Here is an 18,595-nt window from a genome sequence, read left to right on the forward strand (position 1 = left end):
CAGGGTTCAGTCTCCACTCGCCATCATGATTTGGGTATCACTTGTTGGCATGTTAATTAATTTCCTGACCAGCCAATCTGCAGGTCTGAAATAATACTCAGCTCCTTATCTAGGGACAAAGGGCAAGAGAAGAACAGCTCACACATGGCAAGCTGAATTTAAAAATTATCCTTGGCCAGCAAGGTTGCTCAGCAGGCAAGAGCACTTGCTGTGCAATCCTGGAAACCTGAGTTTGACACTGGAACCCATGGAAAGGACGGAGAGAACTGACCACAAAGTTATCCTCTGACCTCTGCATGTGTATCCCTCCCCATCATATCATGCATACACACTTTTTGCATTAAATTTATTCATTTATCTACCTAGTGTGTGTGTGTCTGTGTCTATGTCTGTGTCTGTGTAGGCATGTGTCATGTAAGTCAAGGTCAGAAAACAACTTGTGGGAGTTGGTTTTCTTCTACCATGTGGGTCTGGTGATCAAACTAAAGTTGTCACTAAGATGGCTTGGTGGCAAAAGCCATCTCACCAGCCTCCTTTGTATATTTTGAGGTAAGGTTGACTTACAGAATAGCAAAATGGTTATAAACAGTTTCCATATGCTCTATACCTAGCTTTATCCTTCTGTTAATACCTTGCATAATCACAGACTATTCATCAAAACTAAGAAATTAATTTTGTGCACTACTCTTAACCCAAGCAAAGGCTTTCTGTGGATTTTGTTTTCTACTGATGTCTTTTCTACTCAGAAGCCAAATCAGAACTAGCATTGCATTTAGAAATCATGTTTCTATAGTCTTCTCCAATCTGTGACAACTCCTCAATTTTTGTCTTTTGTGATCTTGACACTTTTCAAGAGTATCTGGTAGAATATGAGTTTGAAAAATGTCTGATATAGGCTCATCTGTTTTCTTATGATTAGTAGGAGAATGAACTTAGTGCTTTGTGTACACACCTGAATGTGTGCCTGAGCTCTTCTCAGTATCACCTTACCAGTAAATAATGCTGGTATGTTTTACTGGTGATAATAACCTTGATCATTTGGCTAAAGTACATCCTAGCTAAAGTAGAATTCTCTACGGAAACAATTGTTCCCTCTGCAATTATTAAATATTTTTAGACTATGCAAATACTCCATTTTGTTTAAATCAATGCTCACACTTCAGTAGGAATCTCTCAGGAGATCTTACTGTGGCATTCTGACATTAAGTTTCATTTTCCTCATAGCCTCTGTATTTCCTCATGGGAATTCTTCTATAATGGTCACTTGTGTTTATTTAATCAGTTTTTTTTTTTAGTATGAGCACATGCAGCACCCCCAACCACTCTCAGAAAGGACTACTACTTTTAAATATTCTAAGATATTCTAGGCTTAAAATTTTTCCTGTTCCAGCCCTGAAATCAACTAGTTCTCCATGGAGACCTCACTCCTTTATTTAGAAGACAAAAGCTGGATGCGAGATATACCCATTGCTACTGGGCTATTGCTGCTTCTACCTTATTGCGGTGGTTAGAGTTCAGAAACGCATGTATACTAACTCACCCCCATCTCTCTGTCATCTATCCATCCATCCATTCAGAAACGAGTCCCATAGTGATGCCAATAAATCTGACTTAGCACCCCAAGTTTCATTCTAGCCTTCCCCTTTCCCGATTTATAACTTTTTTCTCTAATACAAAAAATCTGACTCTCATTATCCATAATATATTTATTTGCTTATTCAACCACAGTATTCAATTTAAGTAAGACAGAATTCCTAACATGTAACCTTGAGAGAAACAATTTCACAAATCAGAGTCCTTTGTTTGAATGCAATACTTTTTGTCTTTACCTTTACAATATGCAGTCAAAACACTGTTTTCCAAGGCCAACTCCTTTCCTCCCTTCCACCTCAGTGTAGTTATGGGATTCATTTTAATATCAATTACATTAATTCATCGTCACAATGTGCGTTCCATCTCTCATCCCCTGCCTTCATCCTAACACATTCAGCTTAAATTTTTAAAAATGATTTTATTTTATTTGTACAAATGTTTTGCTTGCCTATATGTATACCTAATGTGTATGTAGTGCCTGTGGAGGCCAGAAGAGGGTAACAGAGTGACCACAAGGGTGCTGGGAATTGAACCTGAGTCCTTTGAAGAATATCTTGTGCTCTTAACCCCTGAGCTACTTCTCCAGCCCCTCAGCTTGAATTTTTTATACCCAGTAAAATTCACATTCTAGGATGGAGAATATATATATAGTTTTTGAAAAATGTATAGAATTATGCATCAACCATAAAAGTTTTACAGAGGATATTCATCTTCAAAATATTCCCACAGCAAGTGTAATTTTAGTCCTGCTTTCTCAGCATCAACCAGAAGGTGGCAGGGTTTCTCTCCCAAACGCAGCCTTCCCTAGGCAACTTTCTCATGTGTCAATCTTCAGGCTTACAGTCAGAGGAGTTTGTTTCTTCTTCCCTAAAGCAGATGAGTTTGACTTGAAGCTCAGAATCTCCACGCCAACTAAATATCCAGGATAATTCGTCCGTGAGTAAAGTCAAGAAGGTATCCCATAACTGTGCTTTGATAAAATATATACAGTGGTAGTATGTTCAATATGTATAGGCCCTGGGTTTGATGTCCAGAAAGGCAGGGAAAAATCCAAACACACACAGACACAGAAAGGCAAACACTCACAGACACACCCCAAAATAAAACCAGTGAGAACAATGAAGGAAGATGAGAAAAGTGGTGAATTTGGTGACTGAGAAAGATTTCTGTAAGAGGAAAGTAATAGTGGGGAAGAGAATGGACTTCCAGGTAGAAGGAAACTGAGCATATGCAGAAGGATGTGAGGCCCTTTTATGGCTGAAGAGAATTCACAAAGGCACAGCTCTGCTTAATAACATTACAATGAAAATTAACTGTCACCATAACCATCCCTAAGCCAACTAGTACTAAGTAATTCTACCTACTTAAGCTGCATGCATAAACTTGGAGTTAAGAGCTTACAGGACATTATATATTCAACAGTAGAATGCATGAAAAGTACAGAAGAGTTTATGGTACATCTAAGTGCTCAGTAAATATCATAAGTCATAAGATGTATAAATTTATCTAAATGTTCTATAACTCACCTCTCTTTTATATATTTGTGTGTATACACACGTGCACACACACACACACACACACACACACACTCTCTCTCTCTCTCTCTCCTACATATGTGGGTGTGTATAGGCCATGGTACATGTGTATAAGTCAGAAGACAACTGGTAGGAGTTGGTTCTCGCCTATCATCATGTAGGTTCCAGTGACTGAACTTAGATCATCAGGCTTGGTGGCAAGTGCCATTTGCTGAGCCATCTTGCCAGCCCTTTCTTATTACCTTTCTTCATACAGTCAGGCTTTTAAAAGATCCCCCTTTTTGTCCAATGTTTTTCATTTCTGGTAATTAAGTTTGGTTTATTTTTGGCATTTCTAACTCTTAAAAAATATTTTATATTTTGATTTTATGTGTACGTGTGTATTGCCTGCATGTGTGTAAGTGCACCTGTGTCATGCAATGCCCATGGAGGTCAGAAGAGAGCATTGGATCCCCTGGAACTGTAGTTACGGACAGTTGTTAGCTGCCATGCGGGTGTTAGGATTCGAACTTGGGTCTTCCGCAAGAACATTTGGTGTTAACTGCTGAGCTATCTCTCCAGTCCCTGCATTTCTAACTTTTTAATTTTTTTTAATTACACTTATTTGTTCATTTATTTGTGTGTGTATGCGGGGGAGGGGTAGGGATACAGTGCCATGGTACGTGTGTGGAGGTCAGAGGACAATTTGCCAGAGCTGGTTCTCTCCTTCCACTATGTAGTTCCTAGGGAACAAACTCAGGTGGCAGATACCTTTACCTACTGGGCCATCTCACTAACCCAGTGGTTTTTATTTTTGTTTTGTTTTTGTTTGGTTTTGGGGATTTTTTGAGATAGGGTCTTTCTGTAGCCCCAGATGGCCTGGAACTCACTATGGAGACCAGGCTGGACTCAATCCACAGAGATCTGCCGGCCACTGCCTCCCAAGTGCTAGGAAGAGTGTTTTCTTTTAAAAAAAAAGTGTGTTTTGTTTGCATGTATGAATGTGCACCATGTGAGTGCCTGGTGCCTGCAGAGGCCAAAAGATGGTGTCAGATCCCCTGGAGTTGGAGTTACAGAGAGTTGTCAGCAGGCATGTGTATACTAGGAACCAAACCAAGGTCCTTTGCAAGAGCACCAAGTACTCTTAACCTCTAAGCCATCTTCAGCACATCCTCCTCTACCCAGTATTTCTAACATTTTACTGAACTCTTCTTCCAGATTTTGTATGAACATCATTATTTCATCCAACTGTCCAGCCCCTCTTCTTTCTATTAAATGTCACTGCCCTACTCTACTCTCTGTGAGAATACCTCCAGGATTTTGATGTGGGCCTTTTCTGTTTTGTACCCAAATTCTCTGGGGGTACAAACCTATGCCAATAGCTCCATAGACAGGACTTTTCATTCCAGCTCCAAATCTACATTTCAACTTCTTGGAAGAAATCTCTGTGTCCCAAAGTTCCTCAAATAGCACTGCCAAAGTCATTTTGCCTGCTTGTTAGCCTGATCTTCTTCCTATACCCCAAATCTTTACCTTCAATTTCTGGTGCTGCCCAGTAACGTTTGTCTAACAACTCCTACGAGGTGAGCTTCTTCAACACCCCTTACCAGTACCCCTTTGTCCTCTTCTCTCCTTTGGTTGCTCTGCACATTCCTAGGTGGCTTTTCAGCTTCCTCTGCTGAACCCTTCAAAGTCTCTTCATGTCATCTCAGGCCAATGACTCTCAGAAAGCTTCCCAAATAAACTTCAAACCCTAACTACTAGCTGGAGAGACTTCTGTGAACACACCTACTATCCGAGTATGCCATGTTTCTAGTACACAAATGACATCAAGTCAGGACATCCTACTTGATGCATTTCCATTTAAATTCTTAGTTTTTGTCATTATTCCTTAAAAAATTCATGGAGTTTATTAATGCTAGTTAGGATTTAAATGTTAACTAGGCTCTTCCCATACACAGGCCCTATGCAATTACTCCCAGAGAATCTGTAACATCTCACCAGTCTTTCTAGACTAGAATGGGAAGGTTTCATGGATAGGAAATGAGCCAGATTAATTTTGAAGTTATGAGTACACAGCCCAAGGCCTGCTGCAGTGTAGTGCAGACATGGAGAAAGAATAACTCCAAAGTATTATAACTGAACTACAGGCAAAGAGATGGGTGAAGGGTGGGCAATGAGAGCCCTGAGCACCAACTCACCCTTGCGGTTCATCCCCATCTGTAGACACTTGAGCAGGCGGCAGTATTGGCACCTGTTCCTCTGCTTCCGAGACATGACACAGTTCTTGTCACGACTGCACCGATATACCCGTTTGTTGCAAATGCTCCTCTTGAAAAAACCTTTGCAGCCCTCACAGGAGATGATCCCATAGTGCAAGCCTGTAGCACGGTCTCCACAAATAAGACAGGTTCGTTGTTCAGCTCGATCATCTGGAACAGAAACTGAACATGTTCAAGTAAGAACATAGTGGAAATAAAGGGTTTAAGCTCATGGTTCATAAAATAGCCAACCCTGTTCTGGGCAGATCAAAAATACTATCAACTTCAGGCTACCTGGCAAGCCACTGAAGTGCCTCTCCAATCTGATTTAACCATTACCACTCTGGAAAGAGTTGTTTAGCTAGTTTTTGTCTTTTAATCAGACCAGAAACTGTGGTCTAGCCTGTATTTCTGTTTTATATCTAAAACCATCCAGAGGACTGTTTATGCTTCACTGAAGTTTTATATTTGCGAGGTCTATAGCATTCCAAATAGTGAACCTACTTCAAAGGAAACTTCACAACTATTTCTGATGATTTGGTGCTTTTAGTCCAGTAACTCAGTGTTCTTTTTTTTTTTGGTCTTTTTGAGACAGGGTCTCCCTGTACCCCCAGCTGACCTGGAACTCACTATGTAGACCGCTGGCCTTGAACTCACAGAGATCTGTCTGCCTCTGCCTCCCGAGTACTGGGATTAAAGGCATGTGCTACCACGCCCAGCCAACTCAGTGTTCTTTTTTAAAAAATAAATTTTATTTACTATTCTTACTTTATGTGCATGAGTGTATTTCCTGCATGTGTGTAAGTGCATCCATGTTGTGCAATGTCTGTGGAGTTCAGAACAGGGTGTTGGATTCCCCTGGAACTGGAGTTATAGAAAGTTGTTAGCTGCTGGTGATGTGGGTGCTAGGAATCCAACCCGGGTCCTCTGCAAGTGCAGCCAGTGCTCTTAACCACTGAGTCATCTCTCTAGCCCCAGTTCAGTGTTCTTAACCTATTAATTCAGTTTTCTTAATTTGGATTTATTCTTCCTAAAACATAGTGGAAAGGAAATTATGCAAATAAGTACTAGCAAATCCAGACAAAAACTCACAGCAGCTGTAGTTGATAAGAACAGAGGATAGAACTGTGACAGAAATTTGAGACCCTGAATGAAAATAGTTATCCACAAAACACCAACATGTTAAAAAAAAAAAAAAAAAAAAAAAAGTCTGGGAAGAGAAAACACCCTAATTTAACCAGAGAAACTGAATGTTTATATTGATCAGAGGTAGTGGCAGGACTCAGATTAAGTACCTTAAAAACAATTCTTATGAGCAGGGGCTAGAACACTTTAGGGAAATTAGGTGATTCCAAGTAAAACAGAAAACAAACTAGAAGAGCTTTGTTGTGCTATCCAAACTAATAATGGAGCCATGTCAAAAGAAACTATATGGCAACATAAAAGCCTCTCACTAGCCTAAGACGGAGCAATCTATCCATCAAAAAGAATACTGAAAGGCAATGGATTAAAACATTTCAAACATAGGACCTGTGAGATGGTTTAGTGGGTAAAAGGGCTTGCCAAACACAAGTCTGATGATCTCAATTCAGTGCCTAGAACCCATAGTGGAAAGAAACAACCAACTCTCAAATGTTGTCCTGACCTTCATGCATGCATAAACCCATGTAAACACTAATAAATAAAACCCAAACATTTCAAATATAAAAACCAGTAAGTTCATAGGAACATTTAAAAAATGCCTCACTGGTTATCATTGGAAGTTGCCAAGTCATGATTTGGGAAAATGACAAAATAAGGGGGGGGGGATACCAAGCACTCAAGTAAAAACTACTGAAATTGTCATCTCTTGCTCCATGTTTCAAGAGTAAGAGAAAAAAGCGGGATGGAAAGACAATTCAGAAATTTTAAACTATTGAACTTCAAACTTAATAGAAAATATTAGGATTAGGTGAACAGATAGATAAACATGGCATGGTAGGAGGACAGAGTTCATGTGAAGGTCCACAGAGAGAAAGGAAGGGGGCAGACAACTCTTGACTACGAAGAGATCTGAAACAAAGGCAGAACAATTAAATTAAGAATTTGGGTTCCTGAGGCTGGAGAGATGGCTCAGAAGTTAAAAGTACTGGCTGCTCTTGCAGAGGACCTGGGTTCAGTTCCCAGCACCCATACAGCCACCAATAACTATCTTTAACTCCAGTTCCAGGGGATCCAATGCCCTCTTCTAGCCTCCATGGACACTGCATTCATGGGTGCACTTATATACCTGCAGGCAAAACTCACATAAAATAAAACAAAAAAAAATTTTTGTGTGTGTGTGTGTCTTTTGAGGCAGGGTCTCCCTGTAGCCCCAGCTGGCCTGGAACTATGTAGAGGCCTTGAACGCACAGAGATCTGCCTGCCTCTGCTGCCTGAATGCTGGGACTAAAGGTGTGCACCACCATGCCCAGGCTAAATAAATTTTTTAAATTAAAAAGCAACCCCCCCCCCGAAAAAAAACACAAAAAAATGGGCTCCTGGCTGGGTGTAGTGACACATGCTTTTAATCCCAGCACCTCGGGGAGGCAGACAGATCTCTGTAAATGCAAGATTAGCCTGATACAGTGAGTCTAAAGCTAGCCTGGTCTATACAGCCAGTTCCAGGACAGCCAGTGCTCCACAGTGGGAAGGAGAGTAGTGAACTTGGGTTCTTGAATCAGATTTCTTTGGTTTTAGGCTCTGTCAACTTCTAGCTGTGTCTCTGTGACAAGTTCATATTCCCTCTAGAAGTACCTCAGTTTCTGTTCTATAAAATGGACAATATTACCTTCCTCAAGGTATTATTGTGAGAATTAATGAAATTACCTATAAATTTAAAAAAGCTCTAGCTTCTTCCTATATCAGCACAAAAGAGCTTTACAAAGTGCCAGATAATACCATAGATAAACTGTCTTTTCTTATAAGAAAAAAATAAGTCTGAAGAATTAAACTAGCATAGAAAAGAGGTGTTCAATTGAGTTGATAGCAGGGAAAGGCAATGATAGATTTCCTAGAAGAGGCAAATTCTGAAATATAAGTACCCACCAGTTGAACAAGTGATGGTGGAGGAGCACACATAGGCAGAAGAAACAGTGAGCATAAAGATTCATGCCTTAAGTTTGGTGCTGGAAATCCCGCTTCACCTGGGGTCTACTGAGAAGTATCATAACTCCTTTCTAACACACACATACAATTCACTAAGCTTCACTAAACTCTCAAGAAGAGCTACACGGAACAATCCAGAGTTATAATCAGGTTATATTAATTACCCTACCCTTCTATACCTAAAAGCCATTATCTAACTATAACATTACTCTGCAAATAGTTGTGTTTCTGTTGTTTGGGTTTTTTTTGAGGCAGATCTCACATAGCTGAAGCTGTCTTTGAACTCCTCATCTTTTTGTCTCCACATCTTGAGTGCTGGAATTACCAGTGTGTGCTACAGTGTCCAGCGGTTTCCAAGAGTTTTAAATATTGCTGGTTACTGATGGTAGCCAGCAGTAAGTAGTAAGTAAACTATTAATCTCACAGCTACATGAAATATGCAAGAGAGGTAAAAGACAGATCTCATGGGCATGTAGGTAACAGAAATGTCCAAGAATAGAGGAGTGGCAGTGAAAAGAAAGCTTAAGAAACAAGAACTAAAGTCACTGTAATTAAAACATGAGTATTGCTGGGGAAAAATACACACTTGGCCTTCAGTACAGTCTTCCAAACCTTAGGAGCAATCTTAAGAATTTTTTAGTAATCAGAAATTATTCTGTTGTGGGTAACAAGTACTATCATGCTGGATGTTGTTTTGTCCAACTCCTACTGAGACAGATAAGAACAGATCCAGAGCTCAAAGTCTTTATGAACAGACTATAATTCTCACATGGAGAAATGACCAATTCAAAAGAAAGACTGAAAATGATGACTACAGCAGCTGATGAAGTTGGCCTAGAGGATTAACACAATCTGACCAATCTCTACCTAGTGACATCTTTTCAGAGCACTACTGATATGTGTCTGCTTAAATAAATGGATGTTTTCACCTTCACATCATTTAGCAGGAACAAAAAAAGTATGAACAAAGATATTTAAAAGCAAATGTAGTCAATTAATCTAACTAGAATTTTATAAAATTTAGGCTCCTATTTCATAAAAGTAGCAGGACCCTTCAATTACATCTAGCCAAAGTTACTTTGCAGTTAAATTTCAAAGAATTAACACTAACATCTGGTACCCTGACTGCTACAGATAAGGTGTATTTTTATTTCCAGTCCTGTACCTTGAATCTAGGACCTCCACTATTTCATTCATTCATTCATTTTTTAATTAATCCTCTTGCTTCAGCTTCCCAAATAGTTAATAGGCCTGAACCACCAGGTGAAGCGTGTACACTTTTTTTTTTTTGCAAATTTTTATTCATTTATGTTTATTTTACATGTAGAATGTATCACCTACATGTATGTAAGTGCATCATATGCACACATTGCCTGTGGAGGCCAGAAGAGGGCGTTGGATCCCTTGTAACTGGCATTATGAATAGTTGTTAGCCACCATAAAGGTGCTGGGAACAGAACCTGGATTCTATGCAAGAGCAGCAAGTGCTCTTAACTGCTGAGCCATCTCTCCAGTCCCTGTACACTCTTAAATAAAAAAGTAAGTGGGCAAATAGTATAACTTAGTGAATGAAGTGTTTTCCAAATTCAGGTCACAGTTCACAGCGCCATGACTAACTCTTTGAAAAAAATGAAATAGAAAATATCAGTGTTGGGGCTGCAGTGATAGCTCAGTGGGTAAAGTGCTTTACTGCTCAAGCATGAGAACCTGAGCGCAGATGCTCAGCACCAATGAAAAAAGCCAGGCATGGTAAAGTGTGTCCATGATCTCAGCCCTGGGGAGATAGACAGGCAGATCCCTAATCTCACTGAACGGCCAGCCTAGCCAAATTGGTGAGCTCTAGATTCAGTAGGAGATTCTGTCTCAAAACTAAAGTGGAACCAGGAGTAGTGGCACATGCCTTTAATCTCAGCAGTGGGAGGTGGATCCTTTTTTGAATTTGAAGCCAGCCTGGTCTACATAGAGAGTTTCAGGCCAGTTAGTGCTCCATAGTGAGACCCTGTCTCAAGAAAAGAGGAGAGGAGGACAGGACATAATACAACATACAACACAACATAGATCTTCAACCTGTCTCTTACTTGCTTTGAAACTGAGTAAAAGACTCAGTTCTCTAACTCCCACTAATAACTAAAACATCTACTGCAACAGCATAAATGACTTGTACACTTGTATGAAAATACTTAGTCAAAGAAATCAGGAAGAAATGAGAATATATATGGTGGATTTCTGTTTGCATTACTTTTAAAAAACTGGTAAAGAAGAGAGATATATAATATGAAGAATAGGAGGCAAAGAAGACTTTAGAGCCCGGGAATGTCCTATTTCTTGACATGGGTAGTGCTTGTTTTGTAGTAATTCATACAACTCAATTTTTAAAACTTTTCCCTAATTATTCATGTTTTACAACAAAACAGTTAAAAGCAAAAGAAAGCAAGGCACTCCGGAGTAAAGCAATGTTTTAGGAATATTAATCACAGGGCTGGAGAGATGGCTCAGTGGTTAAGAGCACTGGCTGCTCTTGCAGAGGACCCAGGTTTGATTCCCAGTAACCACATGGCTGCTAACAACTGTCCTTAACTTCAGTTCCAGAGACTCTGGCACCCTTTTCTGAACTCCATAGCACTGCACGACACAGTGCACTTACATACATGCAAGTAATAAACTCATATACATTAAAACAAATAAAATATTAAAAAAGAATATTGATCCCATGGTAATATGCAGTATGCAAAGGAAAGGGAAAAGATAGATGGCAGGGACATCTAGTAACAAGAATGTTAAAGAATGGCCAAGTGGCAGAGAAAAAGAAAGCTTACAAACCAAGAAAGGGCTTGTGGACTGACTGGGCAACAGAGATAAGGGAAGAAGAGGGCAAGCAAAGGTCTAACATGAACTCTGAACTGAGGTGGCTGTGAGAAATGTCATTTCATTAATAGAAAGCAGAAACCAAAAGCCAGTAAGGGACAAAAATCAGTGTTTTTGGTTTAAGAGGAGATGACACTGAATCAAGCTGAAATGTTCCACAGGCATTATTTAGGAGACCAAGGTCAGGGACAGAATGAAGGCGCTACAGTCATCAACACATGAAGTGCTAAAGCTGGGCAACAGATGAGAACTACAACTACCAACGCTGAGGACCTGTGGAGAAGCATCCACAGGGATGAAGGAACAAGGGAGGTGAGAGGGCACAGCTTCCACACAAAGTAGATATCCATCTATATGGGAACAATACGGATAAAGAAGACAGCATTGTCAAACCAAAATACTGAAGAGCAAAAGGAATATGAAAAGGCTCAAAGGTCAGAATGAGAATGCTTTCAGGGGTTAGGACAAGAACCACACTGACTTAAAAACAGGTGACTGGGCTGGGAGTGGTGATGCAGGTCTGCAATCCCAGCACTCAGAAGGTGGAAGAAGGAAGATCTCAAGGGCTAGGAATATAGCTAAGTAGCACAGCACTTGTCTAGTATGTATCTGGGTTTAATCTCTAGAAGTGACTGACTAAATAAAGAAATAACACTGGGCGTGCTGGCACATGCTTTTAAAAAATATTTTATTATTTTTTACTTTATGTGTACGCATGTATTGCCTGCATGTAGGTAAGTGTACCCATATTGTGAAATGCCCACAAAAGAGAGAAGAGGCTGTCGGATCCCCTGGAAATGGAGTTATAGACAGTTGTTAGCTGCTGTGTGGATACTGGGATTTGAACCCGGGTCTTCTGCAAGAACAGCCAGTATTGTTAACCACTGAGCTATCTCTCCAGCCCTGGCTGGCGCACACTTTTAGTCATAGCACTTTTGAGGCAGAGGCAGGTGAATCTCTGTGAGACTGAAACCAGTCTGGTCTACACAGTGCATTCTAAATGGGCTAGGACTATGTAGACCCTGTCAAAAAATAAAAAAGGAGGTGTAAAGTTGGCTCAGTGATTAAGGATACTTGCTGTTCTTCTAGAGGACCTGAGTTTGATACCTAGCACCCACATGAGAGCTAACAACTGTCCCCAATTCCAGTTCCAGAGGATTCGACTCCCTCTTCTGGCTCCTGCAGGCTTTGCACGACATGGTTGCACTTACATACATGCAGGCAATACACTCATTCACATAAAATAAAAATAATAAATAGAACTTGGGAGGCAGAGGCAGGAGGATCTTTGTGAGTTTGAGGCCAGCCTGGTCTACATAGTGAGTTCAAGGACAGCTGGGGCTTAAAGGAGACCCTGTCTCAAAAAGACAAAAAATAAATAAATAAATAAATAAATAATGAAATAAAGCAACTACTTATGAATCATAATCTATATGAAGACTGGTAGAAGAGCTGAGGAGACTGCTTAGTAAAGTACCTGCCATACAATTATGAGGACCTGTGTTTAGATTACCAACATGCTAGGACTGGAAGCAGGAGAGGAAGCATATCCCCGGAGTTCATTGACCAGCCAGTTTAGTCAATGAGCTCCAGGTTCAGTGAGACTCTATCTCAAAAAACAACATGGCTGAGGGCTGGATAGATGGCTCAGCAGTTAAGAGCACTAGCTACTCTTGCAGAGGACCATGTTTGATTCCCAGCACCAACATGGTGACTAACAACCTTCTGTAACTCCAGTTTTAGGGGATCTGATGCCCCTCTGACCTTTGTGGTCCTTGCATGACATGCACTTATATACATGGAGACAATACACTCATACACAAAAACAATATTTTTTTAAAAGACGGACAGCAATAAAAGACCACAGGGTGAACTCAGACCTCCACATGCACATACACACATATGTATGTACTGGTACACATCCACAGGAACATATACCACACATACATACACAAAAGTGATGTATAAACAATATTGGTTTGAAAGCAGCAACACATTCAAGCAGATTGCTTAAAAAAAATAACCAGGATTTATTCATATTTCAAGAAGACAAACAGAAACAAAGGATTTCAAGAGAATGATCAAAGCTCCAGTATCATGCCAAAGGGGGGGGGGAGAAAAGAAAATATAATTCATACATAGTTTTAAAAAAAGTAGAAACTTGGGCTGGAGAGATGGCTCAGTGGTTAAGAACACTGGCTGTTCTTGTAGAAGACCCTGGTTCGAATCCCAGCACCCACATGGCAGCTAACAACTGTCTGTAACTCCAGTCCCAGGGGATCCAACAACCTCTTCTGTCCTCACAGGCATTGCATGACACGGGTGCACTTACCTATGTGCAGGCAATACACACAAATACATTAATAATAATAAATAAAATATTGTTTAAAAAAAATAGAAACTTAACCTTAAAAGTAAAATAAGTGCATTATCACTTCTCAGCCTTTTGGCTAAGATCAAGTGTAAAAGTAAAATTAGTGCATTAAGAATTTCTTCTTATGTGTCTTATTTTATTTTTTAAAGTGACTTGTGTTAGGGAACTGGGTGTAGTGGCACATGCCTTTAATCCCAGCACTTGGGAGGCAGAGGCAGGCAGATCTCTGGAGTTTGAGGCCAGCCTGGTCTACATAGCAAGTTCCAGGTCAGCTGGGGCTACAGTGAAACCCTGTCTCAAAAAGACAAAAAAAGGGGGGGTGGGGGTGGGGGGAGAAGGGCTGGAGAGATGGCTCAGCAGTTAAGAGCACTGACTGCTCTTGCAGAGGACCCAGGTTCGATTCCCAGCACCCACATGGTGGCTATAAACTGTTTTTAACTCCAGTTCCAGAGGAATCCAAAGCTCTCTTCTGACCTCCGCAGCACTGCATGACATGGGTGTACTCACATATATGCAGGCAATACACTCATACACAAAAAATAAAAATAAATATTTTTTAAAAAGACCAAAAAAAAGTGACTTGTGTTAGATTTAGGAGAGGAGAAAAAGGAAGGAGTTTAAACTTTAGATATAAGAATCAGAGCCAGACCTATTCTATCAGCTTATCCAGCATCAGGAAACTAAATTGACTTGCTCTAAGTCTTACAGCAAGTCAGTGATGGCAGTGAGTTGCAACCTCACCACTTTTCCAAAAACATTTTCCATTATACCATGCAACACTCTTATGAGGGTGAGGGAGAAGGGTGAGGGTGAGGGAGACGTGACAAGTCCATCAAGATAGTGCTACTGCCTATTTATTTATTTATTTAGAAACAAACTTCAGCAGGACATGGTGGTGCATGCCTTTGATTCCTGTACTCAAGAGGGAGGCAGGCAGATCTCTGTGAGATTAAGGCCAACCTGGTATACATAGAGAGCTCTAGGCCAGCTAGGTCTACAGGGAGACCCCATCTCAAAGAAACAAAACATAAAAAAAGAAATAAACTTCAGAAGTCACAATAAAATCCTGTGAAAAGAAGAACTAACTAGAAGCTGTCCTAACTGCTAAGTAAGCACCCATATTAGAATAAGCCCTACTCTAATTTGGTTGAATACAGGCCAAAACCTGTTAAAAAGACCTCTTACTCTCATTCTTTCACTCAACTTTGCTGCTACAAGATACTTCCCCCACCCCAAGAGGGCATTTTATCCATTCCTAGGGCTCAGATTACACAAATTACATTTTGGAAACAGATTTTTATCAAAATCTACTGTTCAAACAGTGATGAAGGCCAGATTTAAGAACTGGAGAGGAGTGCTGCTCATTGGACCAAAGTTATACCAACAACCAAGGCAATCTGGAACTTGCCTGGCTAAAGGGTTTTTAAAACAAAGGGAAACTGTTTCACCTAGATTACTGGTTCCAGCTTCCAGATCGATTACACATTCTAAGGGCTGACAATCGGTTTCCTAGGCTGCCACCTTCTAAAATGAAAGCCTCAAAGTGGTGTGACAGAATAGAAACTAGGAACAGGAACTCCCGAAATTTCATTTGGACACGTGTAATTTATATAACAAGAAGTAAAACTGATAGGGTTCTTCCTGCATTTACATACCATTTCTGTTCCACAGACTGCCATAAAAATCCACTGCTAGGGTCACATAGGGAGCTCCTCAGAATACCACAATGAATGCCCAAGAAATATGCATGGGTTGAGTCTTTGGGTGTTATCTTTACTGATTTTTAATTAAAGGGAGAGAGAGAGAGAGAGAGAGAGAGAGACAGACAGACACAGACAGACAGACAGACAAAAGAAAAAAAAAAAAGGACTGATGCTATTAACTACTTAGACCTAAAAGCAAAGGTGAAAAGACTGACAGTTTACAACAATCCACAAAACCCTACATGAAAACAGGAAAACAATGTAAGAATTCAGATTATAGTCACTGGTTCCTTATTGTTGTCTATGTGCAGGGATTTTTAAATCAGGAGTCAAATTTCTATTTATGATGAAACAGTTTTCACAGTTATTGAAGATTTTTAGGTTTTCTGATTGTTGAAAAGAACATGCAAATCTGTTCATCTTATTTGTATTACCATTGAGATTTTTTCTTTCTTTTTTTTTTTTTTTTTTGGTTTTTTTGAGACAGGGTTTCCCTGTAGTCCCAGCTGGCCTGGAACTCACTATATAGACCAGGCTGGCCATTAACCTACAAAGATCTGCCTGCCTCTGCCCTCCCTAGGCATTAAAGGTGTGTGCCAACCATGCCTGGCCTCCACTGAGAACTTTCAAGGTTGGTTGACTCTGAAGAAAAAAAATGAAACTTTTTTTTCTCTAAAAAGGATATATACAGACACATTACTGATTTAGTTTGGGTCCATGCACCATAACTCTAAAGTATTTAAGCTGGAAGTATAAAGGAAACACTGATGTCCTACTTAATTTTATTATTTCTTGCTTCAAAACACCTTGAAATTTATTGCCTGAGTCAACACTGGCAGGCACCCCTGTGTTCTTCATACATCTCACAGCAGTGAAGGACACAGAGGTCAATCCCATTAATTCAGCACAGAACAGTAGAAAGAAGAGGTAGTGGGCATAGAGAAGTGAGGGTGATCTGGGGCTAGAGGGAGAAGGAAAGATCATCTAGAACTATCACAAGAGTAGAGAGCCTTGGGACAGAAGTATGTCAAAGGAATTTCAGCCAGAGGGCACAGCACAGGCCAAAAGCTTACTGGCTGTAGATTTTAGAAGTGTGCTGAAACTGTGATGGGTAAGATGGACAGAGGAAGATAAATGGCCAGACAGCAGCATCTGCAGCAGCCTTCTAGGCTGTCTGTTTAGCTCCTATCAATGTTCCTTCCTTTGAGAACTGCCAATGTCCTAGCTGCGAAACACTCATTTTACACTGTAGACAAATTGCCTGGACCAAAGACAGGCAGTAGTCACTACTGCTTGGACTGAAAAAGACACTTGTCCAAACTAATCTAATGAAATTCTCTGGTCCTAACACTTTATACTGGACACATAAGAGTTTGCTATCTTCTGATGAGACCAGATCTGTGAATGGGCCAATGAAATGGCTCTGTTCTAGAAACCCACATCAGCCTATGTGGTAGTGGTGATGACCACAGACAAGGGATAAAGTAAGACTAGGCCAACTGATCTACATAGTGAGTTTCAGGCTGGCTGGGGCTACAGAGTGACCATGTCTCAAAACAAAAAGAAACAAACAAAAACTGAGGTAGAGGCATAGGACATAAATCTAGAATAGTTGGAATGGGAGAAGCTGCAGTCATCAAGGAGCCACAGCACAGTCTCTCTGAAGCCATATGATAAATCACCTCTATCTCACAAAGATCTGCCTGCCTCTGTCTCCCTAGTGTTGGGATTAAAGGGATGTGCCACCATACCTAGCCAGTTAATTAAATTTGATCAGAGTTTTTATTACAATCAAAGTAAGTTTCACTATGACACACTTTAAAGAAAGTCTACTTATAGTTAAGAGGGTCAGAATGAATATGGAGAGACAGAAAAAATGGGGTGTCTTATCAGGGAAGGAAAATGTGAATAACAATATTGTCAGAAGTCACAGAAATTAAGAACTGTACAAAATAGGGGACAGACTGAGGGACAAAGCAATAGACAGAGTTGGGAATGGGGCTAAACTGCGTGGGTAGAAATTTATGTGATAGATTAGAATAAATAGTCTAACTTATTTCAAGATAGAATAAAGAAGAACTCAGTAGTGATCTGCAGTATGAGTAGTTCTGCAGTGTGAGGTACTGAGAGTCTCATTGATAAAAGCATACTAGCATTGATCACTTAGTTTGGCATGGATGATCCACAGATACCACTTTTAGAACCACCATGCAAACTTTAAGCAAGTGTCAAAATGCTCAAAAATCAGGAAAGTAATGTTTAAGGTTACACTGTAAGAAACCAAAATTGAGCCAGGCATGGTGGCACACGCCTCTAATTCCAGCACTTGGGAGGCAGAGATAGGTAGATCTTTGTGAGTTTGAGGCCAGCCTGGTCTACAATAGTGAGTTCCGGGCCACCTGGGGCTACAGGGAGACGCTGTCTCAAAAAGACACAAAAATTAAAATTAAAATTGATACAAAAACAAAACAAAATTAAAACAAAGACCTAGGACTCAGAATGTAGTAGAGTATTTGTTTGGCACACCGTGGGTGTGTGTGGGGACCTAGTATTATTAGATTTTTCCTTTTGCCTTAGGTTCCAGTAGTAGTTTAATCTGGCACTAATACTGATCTTTTTTTTCACTAATTACCGCCAGGAACATCTGAAGACAAGCTAAGGAATATGGAGGAATATGGAGGAAAACAACTGGTCAGGAAGCCAAGAAAAAGGTAGAAACAATTCGGAGACCACCTTTCTAAAACATGTGAAGGAACTCCCATTTTCCAAATAAGGAAAATGAAGCTTACCTGTAGTCATACTAGTTAAAAACACATAAAGAAGCTGGGAATAACCTGGGTTTCTTGCCCTTTTCGTTCTATAGTGGGTTTAGATTAGGGGAGATCTGTGGTATATACATACACATCAGTGAAGAAACTAACAAATTAACTGAATACCCAGAGTGCTTCTACAATAAACACTTCCATGAGCAAACAAGGCAAGGGAAATTTTCTAGAAGTTCTTAAGAGGAGGGAACAGATAAACAAAATGGTAAGAACACTATGGATATGATAGGGATGCAGGTTTTTCTGGGGCCTGAGTTGCTCCCAAATTCCTAGGCATTAAACAGTATGAAACACTGTAGGTAACCATTTTCCCAAGGAATGGACATCAGAAAGT

At 40.2% G+C, this 18,595-nt stretch overlaps 1 protein-coding gene and 1 pseudogene across 5 annotated transcripts in view; one reads left to right on the plus strand and one right to left on the minus strand.

Moving 5' to 3' along the window:
- Window positions 1–18,595, minus strand: part of Nr6a1 (nuclear receptor subfamily 6 group A member 1) — a 198,908-nt gene that overhangs the window by 32,973 nt on the left and 147,340 nt on the right. For 3 of the 5 annotated variants that reach the window (XM_029559546.1, XM_029559541.1, XM_029559538.1), the window contains one exon: window positions 5,309–5,539. In XM_029559546.1, the coding sequence (XP_029415406.1) occupies window positions 5,309–5,539 (231 nt within the window). Of the gene's footprint in view, window positions 1–5,308; window positions 5,552–18,595 lie in introns of all 5 variants that reach the window. The other 2 variants (XM_008824611.3, XM_008824621.2) reach the window with 1 other exon arrangement.
- On the plus strand, window positions 13,790–13,956 carry LOC115069082 (annotated as a pseudogene).

Source organism: Nannospalax galili, unplaced genomic scaffold, assembly GCF_000622305.1.
Source record: "Nannospalax galili isolate Female #2095 unplaced genomic scaffold, S.galili_v1.0 scaffold290, whole genome shotgun sequence".
Taxonomy (NCBI): domain Eukaryota; kingdom Metazoa; phylum Chordata; class Mammalia; order Rodentia; family Spalacidae; genus Nannospalax; species Nannospalax galili.